The sequence below is a fragment of the Cyprinus carpio genome, chromosome B21 (assembly GCF_018340385.1).
Source record: "Cyprinus carpio isolate SPL01 chromosome B21, ASM1834038v1, whole genome shotgun sequence".
In the NCBI taxonomy this organism is placed as follows: Eukaryota; Metazoa; Chordata; class Actinopteri; order Cypriniformes; family Cyprinidae; genus Cyprinus; species Cyprinus carpio.
The window spans coordinates 6,459,522-6,483,128 of record NC_056617.1 but is presented as its reverse complement, the minus strand read 5'-3'; the positions used below and the strand labels follow the sequence as shown (position 1 = coordinate 6,483,128).

Sequence of the window (23,607 nt, the reverse complement as noted above, 5' to 3'; positions counted from 1 at the left end):
CAATACAGATCCTCTACGTACAAATTTCCCGGTACTTTTTACACTTCACAAGTTTGTGTATTGTTATACTTACTCTGGCACTTCTCCAAATGATTCTGCAGACTTGGCCACATCATTGTACGCTTTAATATATTCCCTGGCGGTATTCTGCACATGACATTCCTGGTTAAAAAAGAAAAAATGAATCAGTCCCAAATCTCCTTAAGCTAAGTTCTTAATTAAACATCTCCTTAGAGACATTCACTCTCACCTCCACAGCCAGGCTGTAGTTCTTCTGGACAAGTTCCTCATTACTTTTGGTCCCATAGCTGATGCCGTTGTGTACTTTCAGGACGCAGGGATGGCCGGGGTTGAAGCTCGGCAGATTGCCTTCTCTAAGAGTGGTCCTGAAAGCCTTGCGATGCATGCCTTCACCGAAGTGGGCCTTTTCAGTCACGATGCTCGCTAGTTGATTCTCTCCAAAGTACTGATCTGAGAGAAAATCTTCCTTAAAGAGAAGCGGGATGCACTGGATGTTCTCCTCATCACCGTCCACAACCCTGGGCTCAGCTGGGAGATCGATAAATAGTATGAGAAGTGATGTAAAACAACCCATTAAAACACATACACCTGTCAGATTTTCATAAAAGAAAATCTCTGTTATTCAGCATACTGTTCATATTATTTTAGCTAGAGAGACCATGAAATGAAAGGGCTGTTTACCTGGCTGATCATGACTCGGAATGACTAGTTCCATAAGCACTGAAATAAAACATTTTACACAGTTGAGTCAATGAGTGTAATATACTTGATTGCCTACTCATATTTGCAGATTTACAAAGTGAGGATTCGTTTCCCAGACACCAATTGTACATATTTGACACTAAAATTCAGATTGAGTATACTTCTGTTCAAAAGTTTGAGGTCAGTAATATTTTTTAATAGATATGAATGCTTTTTTTTTCAGAAAATATTAGTGCTGTCATACGATTAATCGCGATTAATCGCATCCAAAATACGTTTTTGTTTACATAATATATGTATGTGTATTGTGTATATTTATTATGTATATTTAAATACACACACACACACACACACACACACACACACACACACACACACACACACACACACACACACACACATGCATGCATAGCCTATATTTGAGAAAAAAAAAATTATATATTAAATATATTTGTTTATAATATAAATTATATGAATATAAATATAGACGTAAACACGTAAATATTTTAAAAAATATACACTGTATGTGTGTTTATATATATATAAATATTATTTATACACAGAACACACATATATTATTCAAACAAAAAGTTTTATTTTGTATGCGATTAATTGAGATGAATCGTTTGACAGCACTAATATATATGCATTAAATTAATCAAAAGTGACAGTAAAGGCAAATATAAATATGGTACAAAAGATTTCTATTTCAAATAAATGCTGTTCTTTTGAGCTTTCTATTCATGGCTTTCACAAAATAAATAAGCAGTTTTTATGATCATATCTCAAGAAATGTTTCTTGAGCAGCAAATCGGAATATTAGAATGATTTCTGATGGATCAAAAGACTGGAATAATTGCTTTGATATCATTGGAATAAAATATATTTTAAAGTATATTAAAATAGAAAATACCTATTTATTTCTCTCTTTTTATTTATTTATTTATTTATTTACATTTTTGCAGACATATAAAAGGATGTCTGGTAAGAAAATGCCTGTTTAAATTGTAATAATATTTCTTGATATATATTTTTTTGGGATCAAAAATGCAACCTATATATGAAATAAAGTTGTGCTGCTTAACATTTGGAATTGTGGAAACTGATACATTTTTAGGAGTCCTTGATGAACAGAAACACTTTTTAACAGTAGTGTATTATGTATGGATTGTATTCATGCTACACAGATGCATACTTAATCTACTTAATTAACTGTTGAATTGTATTAAATGCAGTGAGCCATTTTGGAAGCAGGAGAAGACTTTATCTGGCTTTCTTTAAAACTATTACCTCATTCACCCTGCTGAAACTTCAGAGCATGTGTTTCTGCTTTAACTTTTCGCTTAGTCATGGAGTACATCAGCAAATTAAAATCTTAATTTATAGCCTCCTTAATCATTAGTCTGGGAAAGCAGACCTCTATATCTTACCCTCAGACGTGAGATGGTACACTGAGGTCGAAACAGAAATGTTGGCGGCGTTTAGGCTGCATTTGTACAGCCCTAGATCTTTCCTGCAAGCCTTTACGATTGTCAAAGTGATGCGGCCGTCATCCTTCTCTCTACAGAAAGTAGAAAAACATATAATGAATCGATAATTCTTCACACATCTGGGCAAGGGGTCCTAGAGACTAAACACAGTGGTCTATGCAGACTAGATGTTCATTTCTGAATCCTGCAGTTAAACTTCAATCACAGCTTACAAAACATCTCAGAAGGACCATTCTGGACTGCAGAGGCCTGTTTGAGAGCGTCTGAGGCACAGTCAGCATTCAGCAGGAATGAATCACTCTGTTATGCAAAAGGTTCATTACGCTCCCACTCCAAGTCATGGCTGAATCACCAGAGCGCTGATGTTCACTCAGGTCTCTGCCAAAATTTACAGCAGATTTGGACAAGAACAGAGTGCCACCAAGTGGTAAAAGAGCTACAGTATAATGATGACCTTCAGAAATGCGGTCATCTCAGTTAAATAATTCCATTTGGAAACTTAATTTTGGACCAGAGAAAGACAATAATGTAGGTAGATAAGGATGAAGCAGCGGCTGATAGGAAAATAGGGTTTTCTTACACTTTGTTTATCTCTGACAGCTCTGTTCCCTCTTTAGTCCACTTAATGGTGGCATCTGGTGGGACGGGACTAAACTTGCACCAAAGCAAGATGTTCTGGGGGTCAGCAGGGACTGGGTCAGCCTGGATCTCTGAGACTACACGAGGAACCACAACTACAACAAAACAGAAAAATGCATCATTTATAGCCCTTTTTGCATGAATTTATTTGATAAACCTGCTTGGGCCAGTTTCATAGACACTATGAACTAGTTTGACCAACTGTCAGTTAGCCAAGAGGTAATCAGACTTACTTTGTGGATTCAAATCAGTCCGTTTTCCCTTTTTAAAAGTTATGACTTAATGAAAAAAAATGAGATGAGTAACTTTTTAAGAAGCAGTTTATGCAACTGGTCCATGTATTCCATTGTATCCCACCCCAAAAACAACTTGAATCTGCCTTAGGTGATTAGCTGGTCTGTTTTCTAATTTTTAGAGATTTATGGTCACTTGACCAATTGGCAAACCAGCTAAAAGCACCTTAACTAGATTTGGAGACAAGCTAAACCATGCAGCTTAAACCAGCTAAAACCAACAAACCACATCAGACTGGCTCAAGTTGCATGGTTCTGACTTTTCTGACTCAGGAACGCATACTATAAAAATATAAAATGTTCCTGTGCAGGAGTGTCCATTCCTGTTCCTATAGGTCACTATCCTGCCGAGTTTAGCTTGGGTCCTCAACAAAAACACCTGAACCAGATAATCAAGTTCTAAAGCACTTCAAGACAAGTGTTATTTGGCAGGTTGACACTAAACTCTGCTGGACATTGGACCTCAGGGAACAGAACTGGACAACCCTATTCCACTTGATTGACTTCTAATTTGAAGTTGAACAGGAATGCATTTGGAGAACCTTCTTTGGGTACTGGAGTCTTCTGCTTGACAACCTCACTGTAAGCTCTCCGGGTCATATCTTCTCCATCTTTTCTTGCTTGGCGGAAAATAGCGGGCAGCTGTGGCCTCGTCCTTATCGGAACTGCTCCAGACAGATCATCTGCGATTCGCCTGCGCTTGATGTCATCATTCAGCATGCTGGGTAAACACATGCTCGGAGGATCAGAGGTGCATGTTTTATTTTCCATCTTGGCTGTGTTACCGGCATCTACTTTGAGTTTTATAGGGGTGGCTTTCTGAGTGGCATTTACGCTGCCAAAGTAGGGTTCTACTTTGGGTCTCACTGAAATGACTTTCTGAGTGCTATCTTTGTTAGTAACATCCATTTTAGTGGGAAGTTGAGATGCTGGTTTATCCAGACCATTTGATGCTACCTTCAGGTCAAGGTTCTCGGTCTTGCCACTCATGCTCTTCTGAGTGCTTCTGCTCCCTATGTCACTCGGTGGATCATTTTCAGGTTTTGGTGTTCCATGTTGTGCATGCTTCTTCTTCTTCTTCCCTTGGGTTTTAGCAGCAATCTTCTCTGTGATGATGATGGTTTCAATGACAGTAACTGCACGATCTTCACAACCATCTCCTTCTAAATTGAATTCCTCTTTCATCTGGGATGGGGGCTGAAGATCTTGCTTTTTTGATGCTTGAATCCCGTGTTGCTGCTTCTCAGCTGGTTTCTCCTTATGTTTAGAGTGTGTTTTACCATCTGAGGAAGTTTTTGAAGTCTTGTGAGGCATACTGTTTGTTTTGGGTCGTTCCTCTTACAATGACAAATAAAAAATACTTAAATCTTCCAACTCCAAAGTCAAAAATGAAACAAGCAACAATTCAGACAACAAACACCATAAAACGCTGTCCTGTGAGTAAAATTATCTTAGAAAGCTCTTTGCTGATGTCACAGGTATCACTATACTCTCCTTTTCTTTTAGTGTCCTTGATGGAAGGTTCATCTGAATCTCCACTGGATGAAGATAAAGACTGGCCAGGGCATGTATGAAAGCGATCTTCCGACGAATCGTCACTACTGATTGATTTTTGATCACTCTTAATGTGTATCTCATTAATAATCCCTTTAGGTGGAAGATCCTGTGGAATTTTCAATAAACTACTATGGAGGAAAGTATTTCCAGTATTGAGTGGCGCAAATGGCATGATAAACTGTGGAAATGTATTTCTTTCCCCCTCTTTTGGCTTCACGGTGCACTCCTCAGTGTTAAAATGCACAAACGTTTCATTTCCTTCAGCACGTCCCGCCTCAGAAGACACGCGACTGTTCGATTGAGAGGCACATGTTCGGAGAGCAACATCGGAGCAGTGACGCCACTCCTCGCCGTTCACACAGTCAGTTAAATTCTTGTCGCTGGTGCACACTGAGATCCTTTGAGAAGTAAAACTGCTTGTGAGTTGGGAAACTTCGTCTCCGGTCACCTCCACCAGCGCATTTCCTTCCGACTGAAATCGAAAAACATTAAATGTCATGGAGAAGACAGAAGGTAGACAGCATAGGAAATTAAGCAATTGTATCATGTGACAAGTCAGTTTAGGCCTATTCTCATCCAAACTACATTTACTGTAGCTGTTTGTTTACATACCTCACTGAGGCAAGGTCCACCTAATGCAAAAACCAATATGCTTTCATGCTGCAGTCTATAGCCACATGTGGCTAGCAATGGAAGGGATTATCTCTATTGTAGTGATCACAGCCGTTGTGTAATGTAAGTGAACCAATCACAGCTCTCCCGCTGTCTCAGGGGTCTGTGGGATCTTACAGTTCGACACTGAGTTTGAGAGCAGGGGTCGTATTTCGGCCCTCAGCTGTGCTCGTGCCCCTCACCCACTGCCTCTCCCGGTCCTCATTTGCTCTTGCAGGTCTATTATCATCCGCCACCCTCTATAATTAGTCTGCATTTCTGTTTATAAGTATTTTTCCCTGCACCTCACATTTCCACAGCAGCCACAGCTGTCTGTCATGTACGTATGAGGAGGGTGGTGAATGTTTATGTGTTAGTGAGTGTTTTTGAGCCATACTTTTGTAATGAGTTTGTCAAAAATGACTCTAGAAGAACATCTGAGTAGAAAATAGTGGAAAATATAAATACACAAATAAATAAAAATACACATTTAATAAAATAATATTCCTTTAAATGCAGAAAATTGTAATTCACACAGGTAGATGTTTAGCGTGTGTGTAAGAAAGACAGAGAGAGAGAGTATGTGTGTACATTATGAAGTGATATTTTTGTGTGGAATGACTTGGCTCTTCCAGCACACAGTGTGTCATAATAAATAATGAAAGTCATGATGAAAGTTTTCCACACATGTAAGACCTATTAAAGGAAATGTTAAAGGTGACATTTAAGAGCTATTTAAGATCTATTTAAGATCACATTCCATCACAATAATATGTGGAAGATTTTACATTATGGAAATGGTCACTAATAAAACAGTATCAAAAAATACCATAGTCCTGGCATGTTTTGTTGGACATGTTATCATAGTAATACCATGTTTTTGAAACTGAACCTTTGCATTCTTTGCACTACAGTACCTATATATAAATACCATGGTATGTGAATACAGTAAGCATTTAGTATCGTTTATGCATGATAATTTGGCTCCACCAATGTACTTTTTTAGGTTCTAATGCTGAAACTGTGTGGCAGTTACATTCACACTCAGGTTTTAAAATTTGCATTCAGTATGTGGTTACTTCACTACAGTTAACCAAAACTAATCTTTAGTTTAAACTGAAACCCTGCAATGCAAATCTCTCAATGCAAACTGCAAAAGATCTAAAGAAAACTCAGTCAAAACTGGCATCTACAGTATGTATGCCTGTGCTAATTGTATTTGAAATGTCCTAGTCATCTCACCTTTGTACTCCAAAGCTCTCCGGGGATTTGTCGAGTTCCATAATGCTTGGCACTGGCTTCGATTGCAGGTGCATTAAGCATATACATGGCTGCATCTGGTTTACTGGATTCAGACCTCTCCAACAAACTCATGTTGTTCTCCATAGTTGTATGGTCCTGTCTGTCTGAGTCTGAATGAGAAGGAAGTCCCTCTTTATCAGCTTGTTTAAAAAGAGTTCCATTAGTGTTATCAGACTCAACTAGTCCTCTACTCAAGGCTTGACCTGGTTCTTCTGTTTCTAAGAGGTTCAGACATGCCTGTCCAGTGATGTTTGCATTATCAGGACTTGTACTTTGCTCCAAAATGTTGTCTTGGATTGCCATACCGTGCTTAGGACCAGTGATCGAAGTGTTAGCGCTGGTAAAAGAGTCTTCTGAATAGGTGTTAACTGCCTGGAACCAGTCTGAAAGTGCACTAGCCCAGCTGTCTGAGGACGACCACCTCTCAACAGGTGGAAACCTCAGCTCCCAGTCTTCAGTGTGGTGGTCAATTGAAATGTTCTCTCTCCTGGAGTAATCAGAGGCTTTTGTTTTGTCTGGATGGGCCGTGGTGGGGCTGGGAGAACACGAACAACCCCACTTGTCAAAAATAGCACACTCATCCTCTTCACCTGCCAAGAACTGGCGAGCATCCAGCCACAACTCGCTACCAGCCTCAACATCATGTTCCATTCTTGTGAACTTTAAGCAAGCACCATCAATCTCCTCAGAACATTTACCTAAATCTCTATTCGGGACAGGTGTTGGGCAAGGGATCACTTGTGAGAGATCCTTCTCATGTTTTTCACCAATTTGTGAGGTTTTAAGCTTGGATTGATGGAAAAGTGACTCAGAATTATCTGTTTTCTCAGTTACCAATGATTCCATCCTACTGATGTCCAATGGGAATTCTATTCTATCAAGCATGCAATCTTCCATTCTGGTGGATTCTGATTCTGTTACATCATGTTCTGAATCCTGTAGAAGATTCGGAACCATTTGGGTTAAAGCGCCGGTGCAAAACTCAACATTTGAGGAGGCCAAGTCTTGATTTACAGTCTGAATGATCTCGCTGTCACTTACCAGCCAGTCAGCTGTTTCCAAGACATTTTTGTTCAACCCCAAAAACTCTAATACTTCAGAGGCATGTTTTAAGATGTTTAGAGTGCCTGTTTCATGCAAATCAGCCAAAGATAGATGAACGCCAGTCTTCGGATCTTCTGGTTGTGAAGAGGCTGTGAAGTCACAACATGTCAAGTCCTCTGCAATGTCATGTATTTCTGGATGAGTTTTATAGGCCTCCACTGCTACATCAACACATTCAGATGTATCCTGGCAAGTCTGGATAAGGGTTTCAGAAGAAGTTGCATCGGTCTCAATGCTTGCACCATTCATTACATTAGAGACAGTATTTACCAAGGGAGCATCGTCATTAGCCATTGGGTTAACATCAAGTCCAATGCTCTCAAAAGAGGCATATTGGTTTAAAATGGTGTCTTGGCTCATTTCTTCTTGTCTGTTCTGTTCTGTTAATAATGGACTCATTAAAGTGTCATGAGCCTCATTTGGATCCTCTTTAGTGTATGAGTTACCATGTTTGTCGTTTTGATTTCTGTCCAATTGTTGAATTAGGTTAGTACTGTTTGTGATACTGTCAGTCTCCATTATAGCATTATAGACTCCACTGAAGTCACAGTTATCACTTTTATTCATTTCTATCATTGCAGTCTGATCCAGCTGCTGTGTTAACACTAAACCACTCTCAGTTTCTCTTTCAATGTTTGCATTATGGATCTCAATGGTCCCATCCTTGCACGGAACTGGCATTAATCCTGAGCTTCCTGAGTCTGGATCAGGGACTGAACTAAAGCTGTCGTCTGTCTGGTTGTCCGCGGCCCGAGTGGGCTCATTTTGCTCTGTGGGCGGTGAAGCGAAGGAAGAGTTGACAGCATCTGAGTCCAGGAACAACAGATTGTCTGGGGTGGCCATGTCAACCCGCTCAGCTGTCATCTCCCTCTCCTGGATCACTGCACACACGCCACTGCAAGAGAGGAAACGGAAGAAGAGAAAAAAAAAAACAAGAAAGAATTAGATGCATAGAAAACGAGAGCTCCAGATCATTTTTAAAAAGCTTGAAAAAAGCACTGTGGCTATTAGAATTGGTTACATGGCATTCTTTTTAGTCGCTTTCATCTGATACTGTCACTACACCATTTTACAACCACATTACGTTTTGTAAGACATCATAGGTAAAATTATGCCACTATATTGTGAGCCCTATGCATTTTTATAAAAATATCTAAATATTTTTGAACAAGAAAAACCACCCGCAAATTTTTTTTTAAATAATGCTTTTATTTTAGGTTTTATATATTATATTATATAATAACATATATGATATTTTATTTCAAATACATAATATATAAAATAAAATAAATGTAAAACTAATTAAGTTAATTTTAGAAATATGGGCCTAAAATAACTGCATTCTGTCAAGGTTTTTCCATGGCAAACAACATCTATTGTTGCCCAAAGGTGTTGGGCTACACTGGAAAACAAACTGAGTGATTGGTCAAGTGAGTTTCCACTTAGATTTGTATCAGCCCGTGTGTGTGTAATTTCCAAACGTCATTCTCACGTCAAAACCAACATATAAATAATACCCAAAACTTTATTCTTCCCTCAAAGCTATCAGATGAATATGTCTCAGCCCTGTTTTTCCTACACACATGATTTTCTTAAGCTACGTTTTTCCTACACACATGATTTTCTTAAGCTTCTCTTATAACTGTCATCATGCACTTCAGTCAGATGCAAGACGTCATACATCTAAGAGACGTGACGCAAGATATAAATAAATAAGGTTAATTATTACTCACATACACAGCCTGCAACTAATAACTGATTTCAATATGCATGCAAAACATGCAAAAAAAGTTGTGTGCCGTACAATTAAAAATATTAACTTGATACTGTATTAAAAAAGAGTAAAGAAAGCCTAAATCAGCTTATGGTAAAATACTTTGTGTGTTAGAATAATATGACTAAATAAGTAAACAGTATTCTTTAAAAATAAATTTTTGTCACTATACCATTAAAGGTAAACTATAAATTCATGTCATTCAAATAAATAAAACTGCCTTTGGAATTATTTTACAATTTCAATTACAATTAGCAGCCAAAACCATAAAACTTGACGACCTTTGACAGACACATTACCTCAGTTTGGATACATCTGTCACGAGAGATCAAGTCCAGAGATCTCACTCTTAAAGCAGCCAGCGCTCAGCATCAGATCCCTGCGGGCAGAACACAACAGAAAAAAATTCCCAGACAATGAATCAGGTACCTTTTTTTTTTTGTTACATCCAAAAGGGCAATTATACTCAACAGTGATGTAGGTCTGGAGAATGTGAGGTTCACATACAGCTGACAGGTCTTGGGGGTTTGGGGAGAGGGGTTATTTTTAGTCCACATCCCCCTTAGTTCAAAGTGGGTTACCTGATAGCAGAGACATGTGCCATGCCGGACGATTTATCACTTCATGGCTAAATTTGCCTGCCTTGCCATCATCAGAGTTGACAAACATCGTGTTTTCATCTGCGAAGCCAGAATGAGATTATTACTGTCAGAACAGTGGAGGGGAATTTGACATTGAAAGGTATTTTAATGCCTCTTAGGGGTGCTGATGGGCTAGTGTTTACCCTGCATTGGTTTCACAGACGCAGATAGAGGGATTTTAAATAAGAAATGTTTAAAGCTCCACAGGGAGGATCCGATCTACAAGCTTCAACGCAGAGGAAGAAGATTGCAAGGTTCTCAGAATTGCTTCGTTCTTTCCTTAGACAAGCTAATATACTTCTCCTTTTTCTCCTATTTATTCGAACACACTCGTTTTCTCTAGCACACACATCTGCAATGTGAGGTCGCCTTCCCAACAGGTGCATTTGATTCAAGGAACACACAGTTATGGAAACTTGCTCTCTCTGTCTTAACACAGAATTCATGAAGCTGTCAACAAGCAGCACGCTTAATATTTCTTATTTTTTTGTGCTATTCAAGGAATAGATGACCCAAACACAAGCATTCTGTCATCACTTACTCTCCCTCAGGTTCTCAGGTGAAATACAAAATATGTTTTTAATAAATCAAATTATAAGTATGCTTTCTGCCCATGCACTTACAACCCATGAGGGCGGAAGTTTTCAAGCTTAAAAAATAATGCAAATGCAGGAAAAGGTAGTCCATGCAACTTATGCACTATATTCCAAGCCTTTTGAAAGCTTTCATATGAGGAACAGACCAAAAATTAAGTTCATTTCACTTCACTTCAAGTTCAACACACATGTTGTTATGTGGTGCATTGATTACAAAAAACATGAAAATTTTCATGCAAAATGAGATTTAAATTTAGGTTCACTAGTAAATGTTATGACTGGTCCTTTGTCATGTTTAATATCTCCCCTGTCTCTGGATGCAACAAATTTAACTGACATACTCCAGTTTAGGGTTGGCACAGGTTGAGAAACCTTTAAGCTTTGCAGGCTGTTAAAATCACGCTGAGGTTTCAGTCTTCAGAATGCATTGCCTTATGATTGATCCCTGTGGGAAAATACTGTCTTCACTCCTTCAGTGTCCTGCTGCAAACCTCTGAGGGGATAAACCCCTGACTCCAGGCTGTGTCCTGAGACCGGGTCATGAACATCACACTTACACAAACAAACTCAGATTGACAGGTCAAGTGATGTGACCTTATTTTCCCATTGAGCCTCACTCATTGGATTCCACTGGACACCTCTTAGAACACAGACACACACACACACACACACACACACACACACACACACACACACACACACACACACACACACTCCTGTAAATGTGTTATCTGAGCAGACACCTCTCATACACAGTCAAGCAGAGGAGTGCCATTACTTTACATAGAACATATCTTCCTGTAAACAGAGATAAATTGAGATATTGTGCAGCTTTTATGAGGTTGAAAAATGGGTTCCGCATTTAATTTTCTCTCACTTTTTTTAAGTAGGAAGAAAAAATAGATTCACAAATATTTATTTCACACTGTTATCACTAAAATTACTGGCACAGTCACATTTTCCACAGAGACATTACTGCTCACCTTCAGTCAAGGAGAAACATCTCTGGGGTTTTGGCACTGCAAAAAACAAAAAGACAATGTTACATGATTCAGTGTGTGTGGTGAATTATTTTATAACACTGATATATGAATGGTTCAGTTACAGCATTGTGTTGGAAATAGGAACAGGTGTGGACGGCTGAGCATTCCTGTGTGTTTAACAAGCCATGTTGATGTTTTGTGTGTTTGTGTGTGTGTGTATGTGTGTGTGTGTGTGTGTGTGTGTGTGTGTGTGTGTGTGTGTGTGTGTGTCTGAACAGTTGCTGGGCAGATACAGGCCAGAAAGACATACATGTCATGTCTTGAGGTGAAAACCCACCCAGTTATTTTACACTAATAAAATACCAAGTGTCGCTTGGATCCCAAAACAGTTATGCAACCACATATCCTTACTCATAAACACTGATATGAGGACATGTACGTCTTGTACTAATTTGTTTTCTTGGTTACTTGGAATTGATGTCTTTGCAGTTACTTTAAAATAGAATGTTATAGTTTATAAATTACATATTATTTAGGAAACTACGTTTTGAGGTGGCACCATTGTATACTGATGGTATTAGATGGCAATAACATGGTACTGACTTTGGGTTCTACCATACGCACCTATTCAAATGTTAAATTCTAACCAATAAAAAAAAATCGTCATGTAATTATCAACATGTAGCACTGTTATCAGGGTAAAATACTTATGCTCTTGTATTCTTATCAAAGAACAGAGTAGCACTACACACTCAAAGCCCTTCAGACACACTCATGTTAAACAGAGTTAAAAACAGAATGAACAGGAATTGAGTGTTGACTAATTACATGAATAGCCTTTAAATTTGTATTAAATAAAAGTTAATCTTACATTTTAACACTTATATGTTTTGTCATAAAAAGACTAGGCTTATAATGTACATTTTAGTAAACCCAATCCCTTTAAAAACTATTCCTGTTTTGTTAACCAGTTTAGTATTTTACACACACATATTATATACATTATATATATATAGCGATCCATATATTCTACTTTTTTTCACCAATCATGTTAAATTATAATGAAATACAACTTCTAAAAAAGTATAATTCATAATTATAACTATTAATTATAATTAATAATTAAAATTATAATAATATATATATATACTGTATTAAGAATTTATGCTTTTATTCATTGATCAAAAGAGACAGTAAAGACTTTGTGTTGTTACAAAAAAACTATATAATGTATAACAACTATATAACTATATAATACAGTTCTGAACAGTCTATTTGATTAAAGAATTCTGAACATGTACCACAGTTAACACACACACACACACACACACAATATTTTAAAGAATATATTTAAAAAGAACAACTGATTTAAAATGTTACTTAAGCACTAAGCATTTTCCAGTGATTTCTGAAGAATTGCGTGACATTAAAGACTGAAGTAATGATGCTGAAAATTCAGCTTTGCATCACAGGAATTTACATTTTAAAAATATTTTATTAAATACCAAACTGTTAATATAAGTTGTAATACTATTTCATAATTTTAAGTTTTTATTGTATTTTTGAACAAATAAATGCAAACTTGGTGGGGATATAAGAGACTTCAACCAAACTTTTGTTTCATATTCAAGTGGGCATGAGATATGGGTTTAATTGGATAATTTTCCCTGCATACATAAATGCAATCAGTGCCCAGCATGGCAGCATTACACCTGCTGAACACACAGACAGCTTTCCTATACTCTATAGTCGTAAATCACAAACCTCTGTGCAATCACTCATGGAAATGAGCTTGTTTGAAGGTGTAATTGTGCTGTTATTCCCAATCCAGACACATGCTTACAGATCTAGTCTTGTTTTGGCACAGAACCTTAAGCATTCGTGAGTGGAAAACCTGTATGGAAAACGTAGAGAGTGTCAGTTTTCTGAAGTCAGTTAAATATAACCTCACTAGTATGTGTTGTTGCACTGGGCATCTGTACTTCTTGCTACATCCTCAGAATCACTGCATATGTGATATAGGTGCACAGTAGGGGGTTAAAAGAGGGCGAGATGGGCTTCAACCCAAAAGTAGGGCAGCCTTTGACTTCATTCGCAGGACTACAACCCAGCTCCTTCAAAAATGCACTTTTTGATGAAGTCACGTCACGAACTTGCTGAAAATGTACTCACTCTTGGGCCATTCAAGAAGTAGACAAACTTATTTCAGAACACATTTGGAGCATTACTGTAGTACATAGTTTGCTCAGCAATGGATCCTCTGCAGTGAATGGGTGCCGTCAGAATAAGAGTCCAAACATCTGTGCATATTTCTGTTTCCTGACCAGACGGCTTCTTCACTGGAGAAAGAAATATATTGGAAAGAGGACTCGTATTTTAGTTATATGCAATGGTTTAAAGTTAAAAATGATTCATTACAAACACAAGATGTTAACTACTGGATTACTTGTGGACTATTGTGATGTTTTTATCAGCTGTGTGGACTCTCATTCTGACGGCACCCATTCACTGCAGAGAATCCATTGATGAGCAAGTGATGTAATGCTCAATTTTTCCAAATCCCTTTCAAAAAACAAATAGACTCATTTGCATCTTGGACGGCCTGAGGGTGAGTATATTTTCATCTAATTTTTATTCTGGGTGAACTAATCTCTTAAGAGACTATCAAACATAAAAAGATATCTACTATACTCTAATGACATTTATATTGTTTGTAAAGAAAAGAAAAGTTCAGAATACACAGAAGAATGGCCATCACCGCAGATATTGAGTGTGTGTAGTTACAGAATCTGCCAGCAGGGGGCTTACTGGACCAAACCTTGATTTGAATTTGTCATAGGCCTATATATAAATTAATTCACGAAATTTAATAGGAAGACTGATCTAAGAAGCGCCCATGAACAACTGGAAGACAGTATGACTAATAAAGTCACCATGCAGACAGTAATAACTTTCTGCGGACAAGACCACCTGCTAAATGACAACAGTATCACAGCTCTCAAATAATGTCAACGTACAGTGCCAGTAAAGCATGCTTTAGTGGCGGAGTCATGTCATGCTTATGACCCAGAGAGTTAAAGACCCCCTGATGAGTCACTCGTCATCGTTCACAATGTTTCCGAAACATATTCATCATTTGAGAAACATGTCGCTATTCATTTTGTCCACAGGGTGGCGCTACATCGCTATATTATAACCATACGGAATTAAAGGTTAAGTATACAATAGAATAACACAAATAGTCTATTACATGTAAAAGTGGTGTTCTTTCGAAGGTTACAAAGATCTTTAACAACTAACATTAATAAACTTTTACGAACTGTAGAAATATAATATATCACCATTAAGAGTCTCAAAATACCTTTAGCGCGGTTAGTAACGTGGGAAAGACTGATTCATTGTAGCGAACCGTCGTTCGAACGGTAACTTACGTTTAAATGAACCGGAAACTGATTCACCAATTAGTTTGAATAGTTATTCGTAAGTGTCCCCAGGTATAAATATTTATTTTATGATTTCAAGCGAGTTGAGTGAAATACAAAACATAAGAAGAAACATTTCGAACGAATGATTAGGTCTAGCTGCTACATACTACAGTATACAGTATATAGAGTGCACAGTGTGTGAATTTCTGTATGCATAGAAAACCTGAACGACCTCCTAGATGTACCAAAATAAGCCATATACAAAAGACGAAACTAAAAATTCAGAACAAGAACAAAAAACATACTTACCAGAATACTGTATCCCATAATGCTATTGAATCAACTTGATCGTTAATTTCCTGACAGGAATGAACTATTATTTTATTTTATTTTATTTTATTTTTTGTGGCTAATTACTTGGAGCAGAACCTTTAAAAGACATTTTAACACAACAATTTGAATGAAGTGAATTAAGTCTTACTGCTTTACCTACTATGAAAAAATAAATAAATAAATAAATAAATACTGTGCAGTAATTGATAGGTATTAGGTTAGTATCCTATTCAGAACAGAACTGAATTTATTGCAATACTTTGAGTTTTAACTTGCTACATTGTAGTGGAACTCAAAGCTCAAAATGAGTTGTATGGAGTTTTAAAGTAGTTCTGTATTTCTAAGTTGTCAAATAGCTAATTGGCTTCTTGAACACTTGATCGGCCTCTTGATGTTGATTGTCCTCTTATAATTACGATTTTGTGGCTTGCCTGATTACAGCATGCACACAGGTGGGTAATAGCATTTATGACACACAACTTATAAGGAGATACAGTACAATATTGCGAACTCAAGCTATAATACCAGTGCTTTAGACCATCTTGAAAAAAAATATGTTTAGTGGCATCCCAAATAAAAATTAACAAGAATTTATGCAGTACTGTTACTTGAAAGCTTTCTTAGTTTTCTGAAATGTCTAATGGGATGATTTGGGGGTTTTTTTTCTTCAAAATGATGGATTGTTAAATGACTCGCCCATCACTTCCTGCAATTAAGATGCCTCAATTACACTTCAGATACTGATGTCTGGTCATTGTTTTATTGTTACTAGCTGCTCACACTTGAGGCACTCGTGTTCACGTTACGTATGACATCATTCCACTTATGCAGAGACGCATTTCCTGCATCAGAATATGTGTACATCCCTGCATACCTCAAACGCACGCTAATGTAAAATTAAGTGTTACCATCCAATGCCATCACAGTACATTGTTCTCACTCTCTGTAAGTTACTAAAAGCAGGCATTATATGACAACATACACTGAAAGAATAAACTTTAATTCTGTACATCAAATCATTTATTTAATGCATTCAAAAAAACAACACCAAAGCTCTCTAACACGGTTCATAAACAGCAATCTACAGCTTTTGGACAGAATAAATTGAGAAAATGGGGGACAATGAATGAATAAATATACTGTACTGAAAACTTCTTGTTTCTCTGAAATATATAAATATATTTAAACCTTCTCTTCACTTTCCAGTCTTGAGGTAATGAAGCAGGACTTATCGTTTTGGCAGGAAGAGATACGGCTTTTCAATTAGCACAGTTAACACGTAACCTACAGAGACTGTCAACAGCAGGTGACCCAGAAACAGGTAGAACTGAGGACAGAAAATGAGAAAAAAAATTATAAAATGATAATTAAAAAAATATATATATTGTTGTATATATGTATATATGCACACTGTCCTGCCCACTCTCATTTGCATTTATTTGAAGGTAATACTCACAAAGTTGAAGTCTGTATAGTGCAAGGCTGTCTCTTGTTTGCCGTTGTACAGTATAATAATGATTGGGTGGATCAGATAACAGGCAAAGCTGATGTTAGACAGAGGAGTCCACAGGCCTAAAGACAGAATTTTATCCACAAACCCTGTGCAGCGAGAGAAATATTTAGGTATGTTTCAACAGAAGCCAATTATATGCACTTTTTATTTGGCTGACAGTTGCGTTAGCTCCTATTTATCCTAATTATTCATTAAAATCGGCGATTTCAAAGCTCTTCTTTTTACCTCCGTATCCTTCTTCGCAGGCCAGGATGATCCAGACCAAAGCCAGGGCCCAAAGTGAGCGGTGCGTCCCCTGATAAACAGCATGGGTCAGGGACAGATAGGGCGGGACCTCTCTCAGCACATAGGCCAATCCCACTAAGAGGGCCATGACTGACAGCGAGCAGAGCCAACCTATGACTGCCTGCCACTGTTACATAGCAAAAATGATCTGTTATGAGACTGAAAACTCCTTTAAGATGTAACAAGGCAATAAAAAAAGCATTAAAGACATTGCCTGTTGCTTTATAAGTGTCTCTTTCTTGGTTGTCATGTATATTCCAGCAAGAATGCCCAGTAGATACGGCCCATATCTTGTGTAGGGTTTGTTGTAGTAATACTGAAAATAGCTTTCGTATGCCCTGAAACAAGTACAGAATAAAACAATCTGAAACAATTCTGTAACATTTGAGAGAACAAAAATCAGACTCTGGTATTAAAACTGCCTTGGTATTGCACTTGGCAGCTGCTAGAGGCCTTAATCACAGTGCTTTAGAAATGCATGCATTGTCCGTGTGATTACGTTTCATTGAAAGTGTTTTCTCAGTTTAACGTTGCAATTAAGAAATAATCTCTTACAGTGTGGTTGGCTGGTGCACAGGGAGATGCAGCAAACCGGTGATCAGGGCTCCTGTTACACTGGAGATCATTAGGAGAATAACCGACACAACGACAAGCACGCTTTTGTTTCTGGAAACAAGCAATGAGGTTTTGTTTATGACCTGGGAAAAACTGGCAACCTTGACATGGGTAAATTTCATAAAACCTGTCATGAACATTTCAGATTTTACTCAGAAATTCTTAAAAAGGAATGAGAACTCATTGTTTGTTTAAAGAAAACAAAGCCTGTTTTTAGAACGATTGAGACATTTAATATTGCATTGATGCAATGTAAAAAATCTCATTCTTATTACTAATGCAAGCAAGGATGCATTCAATTGAACAAAGGTGACAGTGGTCAGATAATGTTACAAATGATTTCTAATTTAAATTTTACATTTCAAGAATACTTAAAAATTATTATGGTTTCCAAAAAATAAATTAATTAACTAATTAACAAAAGAAAAAAAAAAAATTAAGCACAACTGTTTTCAGCATTGATAATAATAAATATTTCTTATTCAGCATATTAAAATGATTCTGAAGGATCATGTGACATTGAAAATTAAGTTTTGCCATCACAGGAATAAATTAAATTTCAAATTGTTCTTCCAAATTGTAATAATTTTTCACAATATTCACTATTCTGTAAAAACAGGAGATTTTTTTTTTTACTAAATCTTAAAGACCCTAAACCTTTGAATGACAGTGTAATTTAAGGGAATAATTAATTAATAATAATTTGTAAAAACTTTTTCATTCTACTGTTCTACAGTTAATTTATGCTATTTATTATTACATTATTTTGTTACTTTATCATAGTATATTTACTGTGTTATAATCTACTGAGAATCACCATAAAAAAATTAAATAAAAAAATTAAATTAATTAGTGCATTAATATAATTTTAATCTTTTTTAATAATTTTAATAATTTTGGGGTTAAATGTGATTAGCACATATTTTTGTAAAATTCATCCACATCTAATATACAGTATGTATAAGGTGGTGTGGTTATGTTATTTTAATAAATTCTGTATTGATTATACAGTCAAAATAACTGAACTTACATTCTGTACAGGAATATTAGAAAAGGTGTTGTTGCATAGAACTGGAAGTCAATGGAGAGATACCACGTCCATGGTGCACACTTAAAAAAAATAAAAAAATAAAAACCTTTTCATTATAATAATGTCATGCACTTTTAAACGTGTGCTGTGAAACACAAACGAAATAAAGATTAATCAAAAGGTTAATCTAGACATACAATGTCTGTGATAGTGAAGAGGTTGTTGATGAGGAGTAGGTTGGACCACCAGTATTTCTTACAGCTGTAGATCTCATCCTCTGCTATGAACCAGAACACCCCTCTCTGAACGATGGAGAAGAGTCCAATGGTCAAGCACACGATGAAGAGGTGGAGAGGTTGAATCCTGGACACATGGCAAGAATTATTACAGGACATGAAAACTGTGGTGTAGAACTAACATGCGTCTTGACTGGAAGTTATAAAGATAAAACTAACCGCTTGAACCGCTTGAAGAGGAAATGAGCCACCAGACTGAAGCTAAGCGTGTTATCTGCCCTCTGGATGGAGCTCAGCATTGATTTGGCACTCAAAAGACCACTGACACAAGCAAACAAACAAGACACTGTCAATATGAAATAATCAATTCTTCTTACAAGTTGGAGATTATGCCATGACATATCCTGTTATAAACCACATTAACTACCAACAATGGAATCTTTATTTATTTATTTTTATGTAATATTTTTTTAATTTCCTCAAATTAAATCCATATTATTAATATATTTATTAGTGCTGTCAAATGATTAATCGCGATTAATCGCATCCACAATAAAACTTTTTGTTTACATAATATGTGTGTACTGTGTATATTTATTATGTACATATAAATACACACACATGCATGTATATATTTAAGAAAAATGTTACGTTTATATATTAAATATATCTATATATGATATAAATTTTATGAATATAAATATATACATGTAAACACAGGTTAATATTTTCAAAATACATGCCGTATGTGTGTGTATTTATATACACACAATAAATATCTACCCTAAGAATCTACCCAACTTTATAGAACTCGAGCATTTAAAGTGACAGACAACATATATAATAAACAGAGTGATATCTACCTTGGTGTGGACACTAATATAGTTACCATTATTTTTATCTTTATAGTTACCATTCTTGGTATGATCAGCCCTTAAGACTTATAATATTGTCTAATATGAGATGTGGTCTCAGATGCATCTTACCCCAGCAGCAGAAAAGAGTCAACTGCTAGATACACTGGCCCACTGAAGGCAAAGACATACAAAGGGTTCCTCTCAACCATTTCCTTCCACCTCTTATCATTATCTACACAAAAAAAAAAAAAAAAAAAAGGTGACAGTTCAAGACATGGACAAAATGTCTCAAAATTAAAGTAGTGCATATACACTGATACGCTCTCACCCAGGTTACTCCAGGCGCTGAGCTGCACGGTGTGGCCTGAGATGATCCAGAGTAAACTGAGGATACGGATGCCATTCAGAGAGGAATAACTGCTTCCAGAGCTCTCTGGGCCGCTTAACCCCTGACTGCTATTCTGTACTGAAAGCGCCTGAAGGCACGATAACACAGCTGAAAAAGAAAATACACAAGGAAGAGAGGAAGCAAAAAGAGGGTAATAATTTGAGAAAAGAGCATGGAGGAAAAAAGAATAAATTAAAATGGGTCAAATCAGTTACGTTTGCTATAAATAGCAAGATGAGTCACTGTGTGTGTCTTTGTGTGTGTACTTGCTCTTTGAGATGCTCTGCGGGTCATTTTCTGCATTTTGGTCCCTCGTCTGTGTGGTATCCGGGGCAGCATTGCTCTCTTTACTCTGATTGGCTGAGCCATTAGTCAAGAGAGTGCCGTATTGGTTGGTGTTTGAGGTTTGAGCGAAACCCAGCCCTGGCCTCACCTCTCTCATCCGCTTCCTTTTTATTACCGCCACACAGATGGAAGCTATGAGTGGAAGCGCCAGTAACGCACAACACACAAACCTGAGACACACAAAACACTAATTCAGCCATGGAATCTTCACATTATTATGATAACAAATGTGAAAGAAAGAAAAAAAACTCCTTATTTGCAAGCACCCAGAACACTCTAGCAACTGTATTTAAAGTCTCAGTACACCTTAGCAACACCCTGGAAACCACAAACACAACACTCTGCACTGTGGCATGTATAAGTGCCATAAGTAAAGTAAATTTACTTCTAAAATGAGCAGATTAGGAACAACAGTATCTGTTTAATTAAACACCCACTGTAGGCTTGAACCCACATGTTGTGTGTGTGTGTGTGTTACTCACAGGCAGACTATCGCAGACAGGTCTGCATGAGGGAAATCACTGAGGCATTGAGTCATGAATATGCCAAATGTGGAACCTGACATTAAGATTGAAGGCACAGGAGGAAGTAAAGAGATTTGTTTCTGATCAAATGCATCTGCAGACACAAACACAAATGAAGACAGGTGTGCATACTGTACATCCCACACAAATATTATAAAGAACCACTGTAGATTTATACTTTTTTCTTTTTAAAATAAACTATACAAGGTTCAATCGTTTCTCTAATGCAATGACAAATGCATTTTAAAATGCAAGTACAAGTGTTTAAATACTTGGGTCTTTGTGTGTTCAGATAAATGTTAAACACAATGATTTCACTGACCATAAACAACTAGCGTCTGGACTTCTGATTCTGTACAAGAGTCTGGAACGCAAACACCCACAAAATACTCCACACTGTCCTGCAAAGCAGAACAATATCACCAACAAAAATGCTTTCATTTCGATTCGAGACAGTATCTGGTTATTTAATCATAATAGATGCATTATTTGGAAATTATGGATTAACAACCACTGGCTTGAGAAAAAAATTATAAATAATAATAATAACAATTATAATTTGTTTTCAGGTTCTTAGAGGATTTAGGTGTATATATTGTGCGTTTTGTGTTTGTGTGAGTGTACCTGTTTGAGGAACACCTGGCAGTACTGTCCCCTGAACTCCGGGCCCTCCACAGACAGACACTCTCTCAGAGACCCAGGTCTGTTCACGTTCCCTCCTTCAACATCACTGCCAATCTTACCAAATGCATCATACACTACAACAACAAGTAGAGCAGGAGAGAAGAAATTAAATCACAATGAAAAACATCACAATATGCAGTTTGTAAATAATAAATGAATAAACAAAATAAAAAATAAAACACTGATAAAGAGATAATAATAATAATAATAATAATACAATAGTAGTACACATAATATTAAAAATAAATAAATAGCTCTAAGATATTTAAAATATAATAAAAAAAGGAAAATAAAATAAACTGATAAACAAAGAGAGAAAATATAAAAACAAAGAACATAATAATAAAGAGAAAAAAATGCTAATCAATAAATATACATCATATTAAAAATATATAGTAAAAAAAATGTTTTTTAGATTTTAAATGATGTGTCTAATACTATGGCCCGGTTTCACAGACAGGGTTTAGGTTAAGCCAGGATTTGGCCATAGTTAAATTAAGACATTTAAGTAGCTTTTCTAAATATGCCATGGATAAAACCATAACTAATGTGCATCTTGAGGAAAAAAAACAATGAATCTTACATATTTTAAGATTATTAAGTGCATGTTTCTTTCAGTTGAAATAGCCCAGACATGCATTTTAGTCTAGGACTAGGTTCAAGTCTTGTCTATGAAACCAGGTGTGTAACTCAATATTAAATAATACAAAAAATAAACTGATAAAAAGGGAGAAATATATAAAAATATATAAAACAAACATCATAATATAGATAAAGAAAAAAGATAAACAATAAATAATAAAACATACAAAATATTAAATTATATAAATAATTGTTTTTTAGATTTAAACTATGTGTCTAATATTATAACTCAATATTAAATAACAGAATAAAGGAAAATAAAATTTTATGAAATATATATAATGAAATAATAATATACACAATATTAAAAATAACTATGTTTCAATTATGTAAACAATGTTTCAAATATTGTTAAATAAAAATGACTTGACTTTGGCACAAAAATATTTTTACACCTCAATCCACAACTAGAAAACATGACCCCCATTCATGTACACGCATGGGTATGCTTTGGTAAAATCTGGCATTATTACTTACTCGAGACTGCATATTTGCTTGGAGTATCTTTCTGTAATTCCATAAGGAACGCTGTTGTGTCCTCCTTGCATTTTAGTGACACGTTCCAGGCACATACAGCGTGCCAAACCAACAGGTACATCAGAGTGACAGCACTCCATGTTAACCGTAGCATCTTGTAAAGTGTTTCATTTTGGGTGTCTCACTGGTTTAAATATTATGAGAGCAGGACACATGATGGGGGAAGAGTTGGACATGTGACCTGTCATGCTCTCCCACCATCCAAAATGACCGTGGAAATCAAAACGCCACGCTCGGATAACAGTCTGGTCATCACTCACTCGAACCTAACACAGTCAGCCTTTTACCTCAGGGAGGCCAATAAACCGCTCAACAATACTATATTTGTTTTGTGAATGTGGTCGTGATTAGGTCTCTGCTCTGAGCAGAATTATACAGTGTGTTATCAAGATATCAAAGTTTAAAAAACAAGACACTATCCGGATTAATTTTTAATGTCA

At 36.5% G+C, this 23,607-nt stretch overlaps 4 protein-coding genes across 4 annotated transcripts in view; all 4 read right to left on the bottom strand.

Moving 5' to 3' along the window:
• Positions 1 to 929, bottom strand: part of LOC109049955 (alpha-protein kinase 2-like) — a 2,286-nt gene extending 1,357 nt beyond the window's left edge. The window contains exons 1-3 of the mRNA XM_042747851.1: positions 703 to 929; positions 251 to 549; positions 74 to 162 (exon numbers count right to left, since the gene is read on the bottom strand). Of these exons, the coding sequence (XP_042603785.1) occupies positions 74 to 162; positions 251 to 549; positions 703 to 736 (422 nt within the window). The 5' untranslated portion in view covers positions 737 to 929. The remainder of the gene's footprint in view (positions 1 to 73; positions 163 to 250; positions 550 to 702) is intronic.
• A 724-nt stretch (positions 930 to 1,653) lies between these two features.
• On the bottom strand, positions 1,654 to 4,489 carry LOC109045492 (alpha-protein kinase 2-like). Its single transcript, XM_042748343.1, has 3 exons — positions 3,688 to 4,489; positions 2,794 to 2,947; positions 1,654 to 2,284 (listed from the first exon to the last, which is right to left on the bottom strand). Exons 1-3 carry the CDS (start codon positions 4,457 to 4,459, stop codon positions 2,143 to 2,145), a joined length of 1,068 nt encoding a protein of 355 aa, XP_042604277.1. The 5' UTR covers positions 4,460 to 4,489; the 3' UTR covers positions 1,654 to 2,142.
• A 61-nt stretch (positions 4,490 to 4,550) lies between these two features.
• Positions 4,551 to 9,996, bottom strand: LOC109050296 (alpha-protein kinase 2-like). Its single transcript, XM_019067944.2, has 3 exons — positions 9,833 to 9,996; positions 6,596 to 8,654; positions 4,551 to 5,174 (listed from the first exon to the last, which is right to left on the bottom strand). Exons 2-3 carry the CDS (start codon positions 8,621 to 8,623, stop codon positions 4,551 to 4,553), a joined length of 2,652 nt encoding a protein of 883 aa, XP_018923489.2. The 5' UTR covers positions 8,624 to 8,654; positions 9,833 to 9,996.
• A 6,517-nt stretch (positions 9,997 to 16,513) lies between these two features.
• oacyl (O-acyltransferase like) lies at positions 16,514 to 23,282 on the bottom strand. Its single transcript, XM_019062979.2, has 15 exons — positions 23,108 to 23,282; positions 21,929 to 22,062; positions 21,627 to 21,705; positions 21,263 to 21,398; positions 20,706 to 20,950; positions 20,376 to 20,543; positions 20,177 to 20,279; positions 19,410 to 19,511; positions 19,152 to 19,317; positions 18,955 to 19,034; positions 17,865 to 17,975; positions 17,524 to 17,647; positions 17,250 to 17,436; positions 16,968 to 17,110; positions 16,514 to 16,838 (listed from the first exon to the last, which is right to left on the bottom strand). Exons 1-15 carry the CDS (start codon positions 23,259 to 23,261, stop codon positions 16,740 to 16,742), a joined length of 2,031 nt encoding a protein of 676 aa, XP_018918524.2. The 5' UTR covers positions 23,262 to 23,282; the 3' UTR covers positions 16,514 to 16,739.
• Between the last annotated feature and the right edge of the window lie 325 nt (positions 23,283 to 23,607).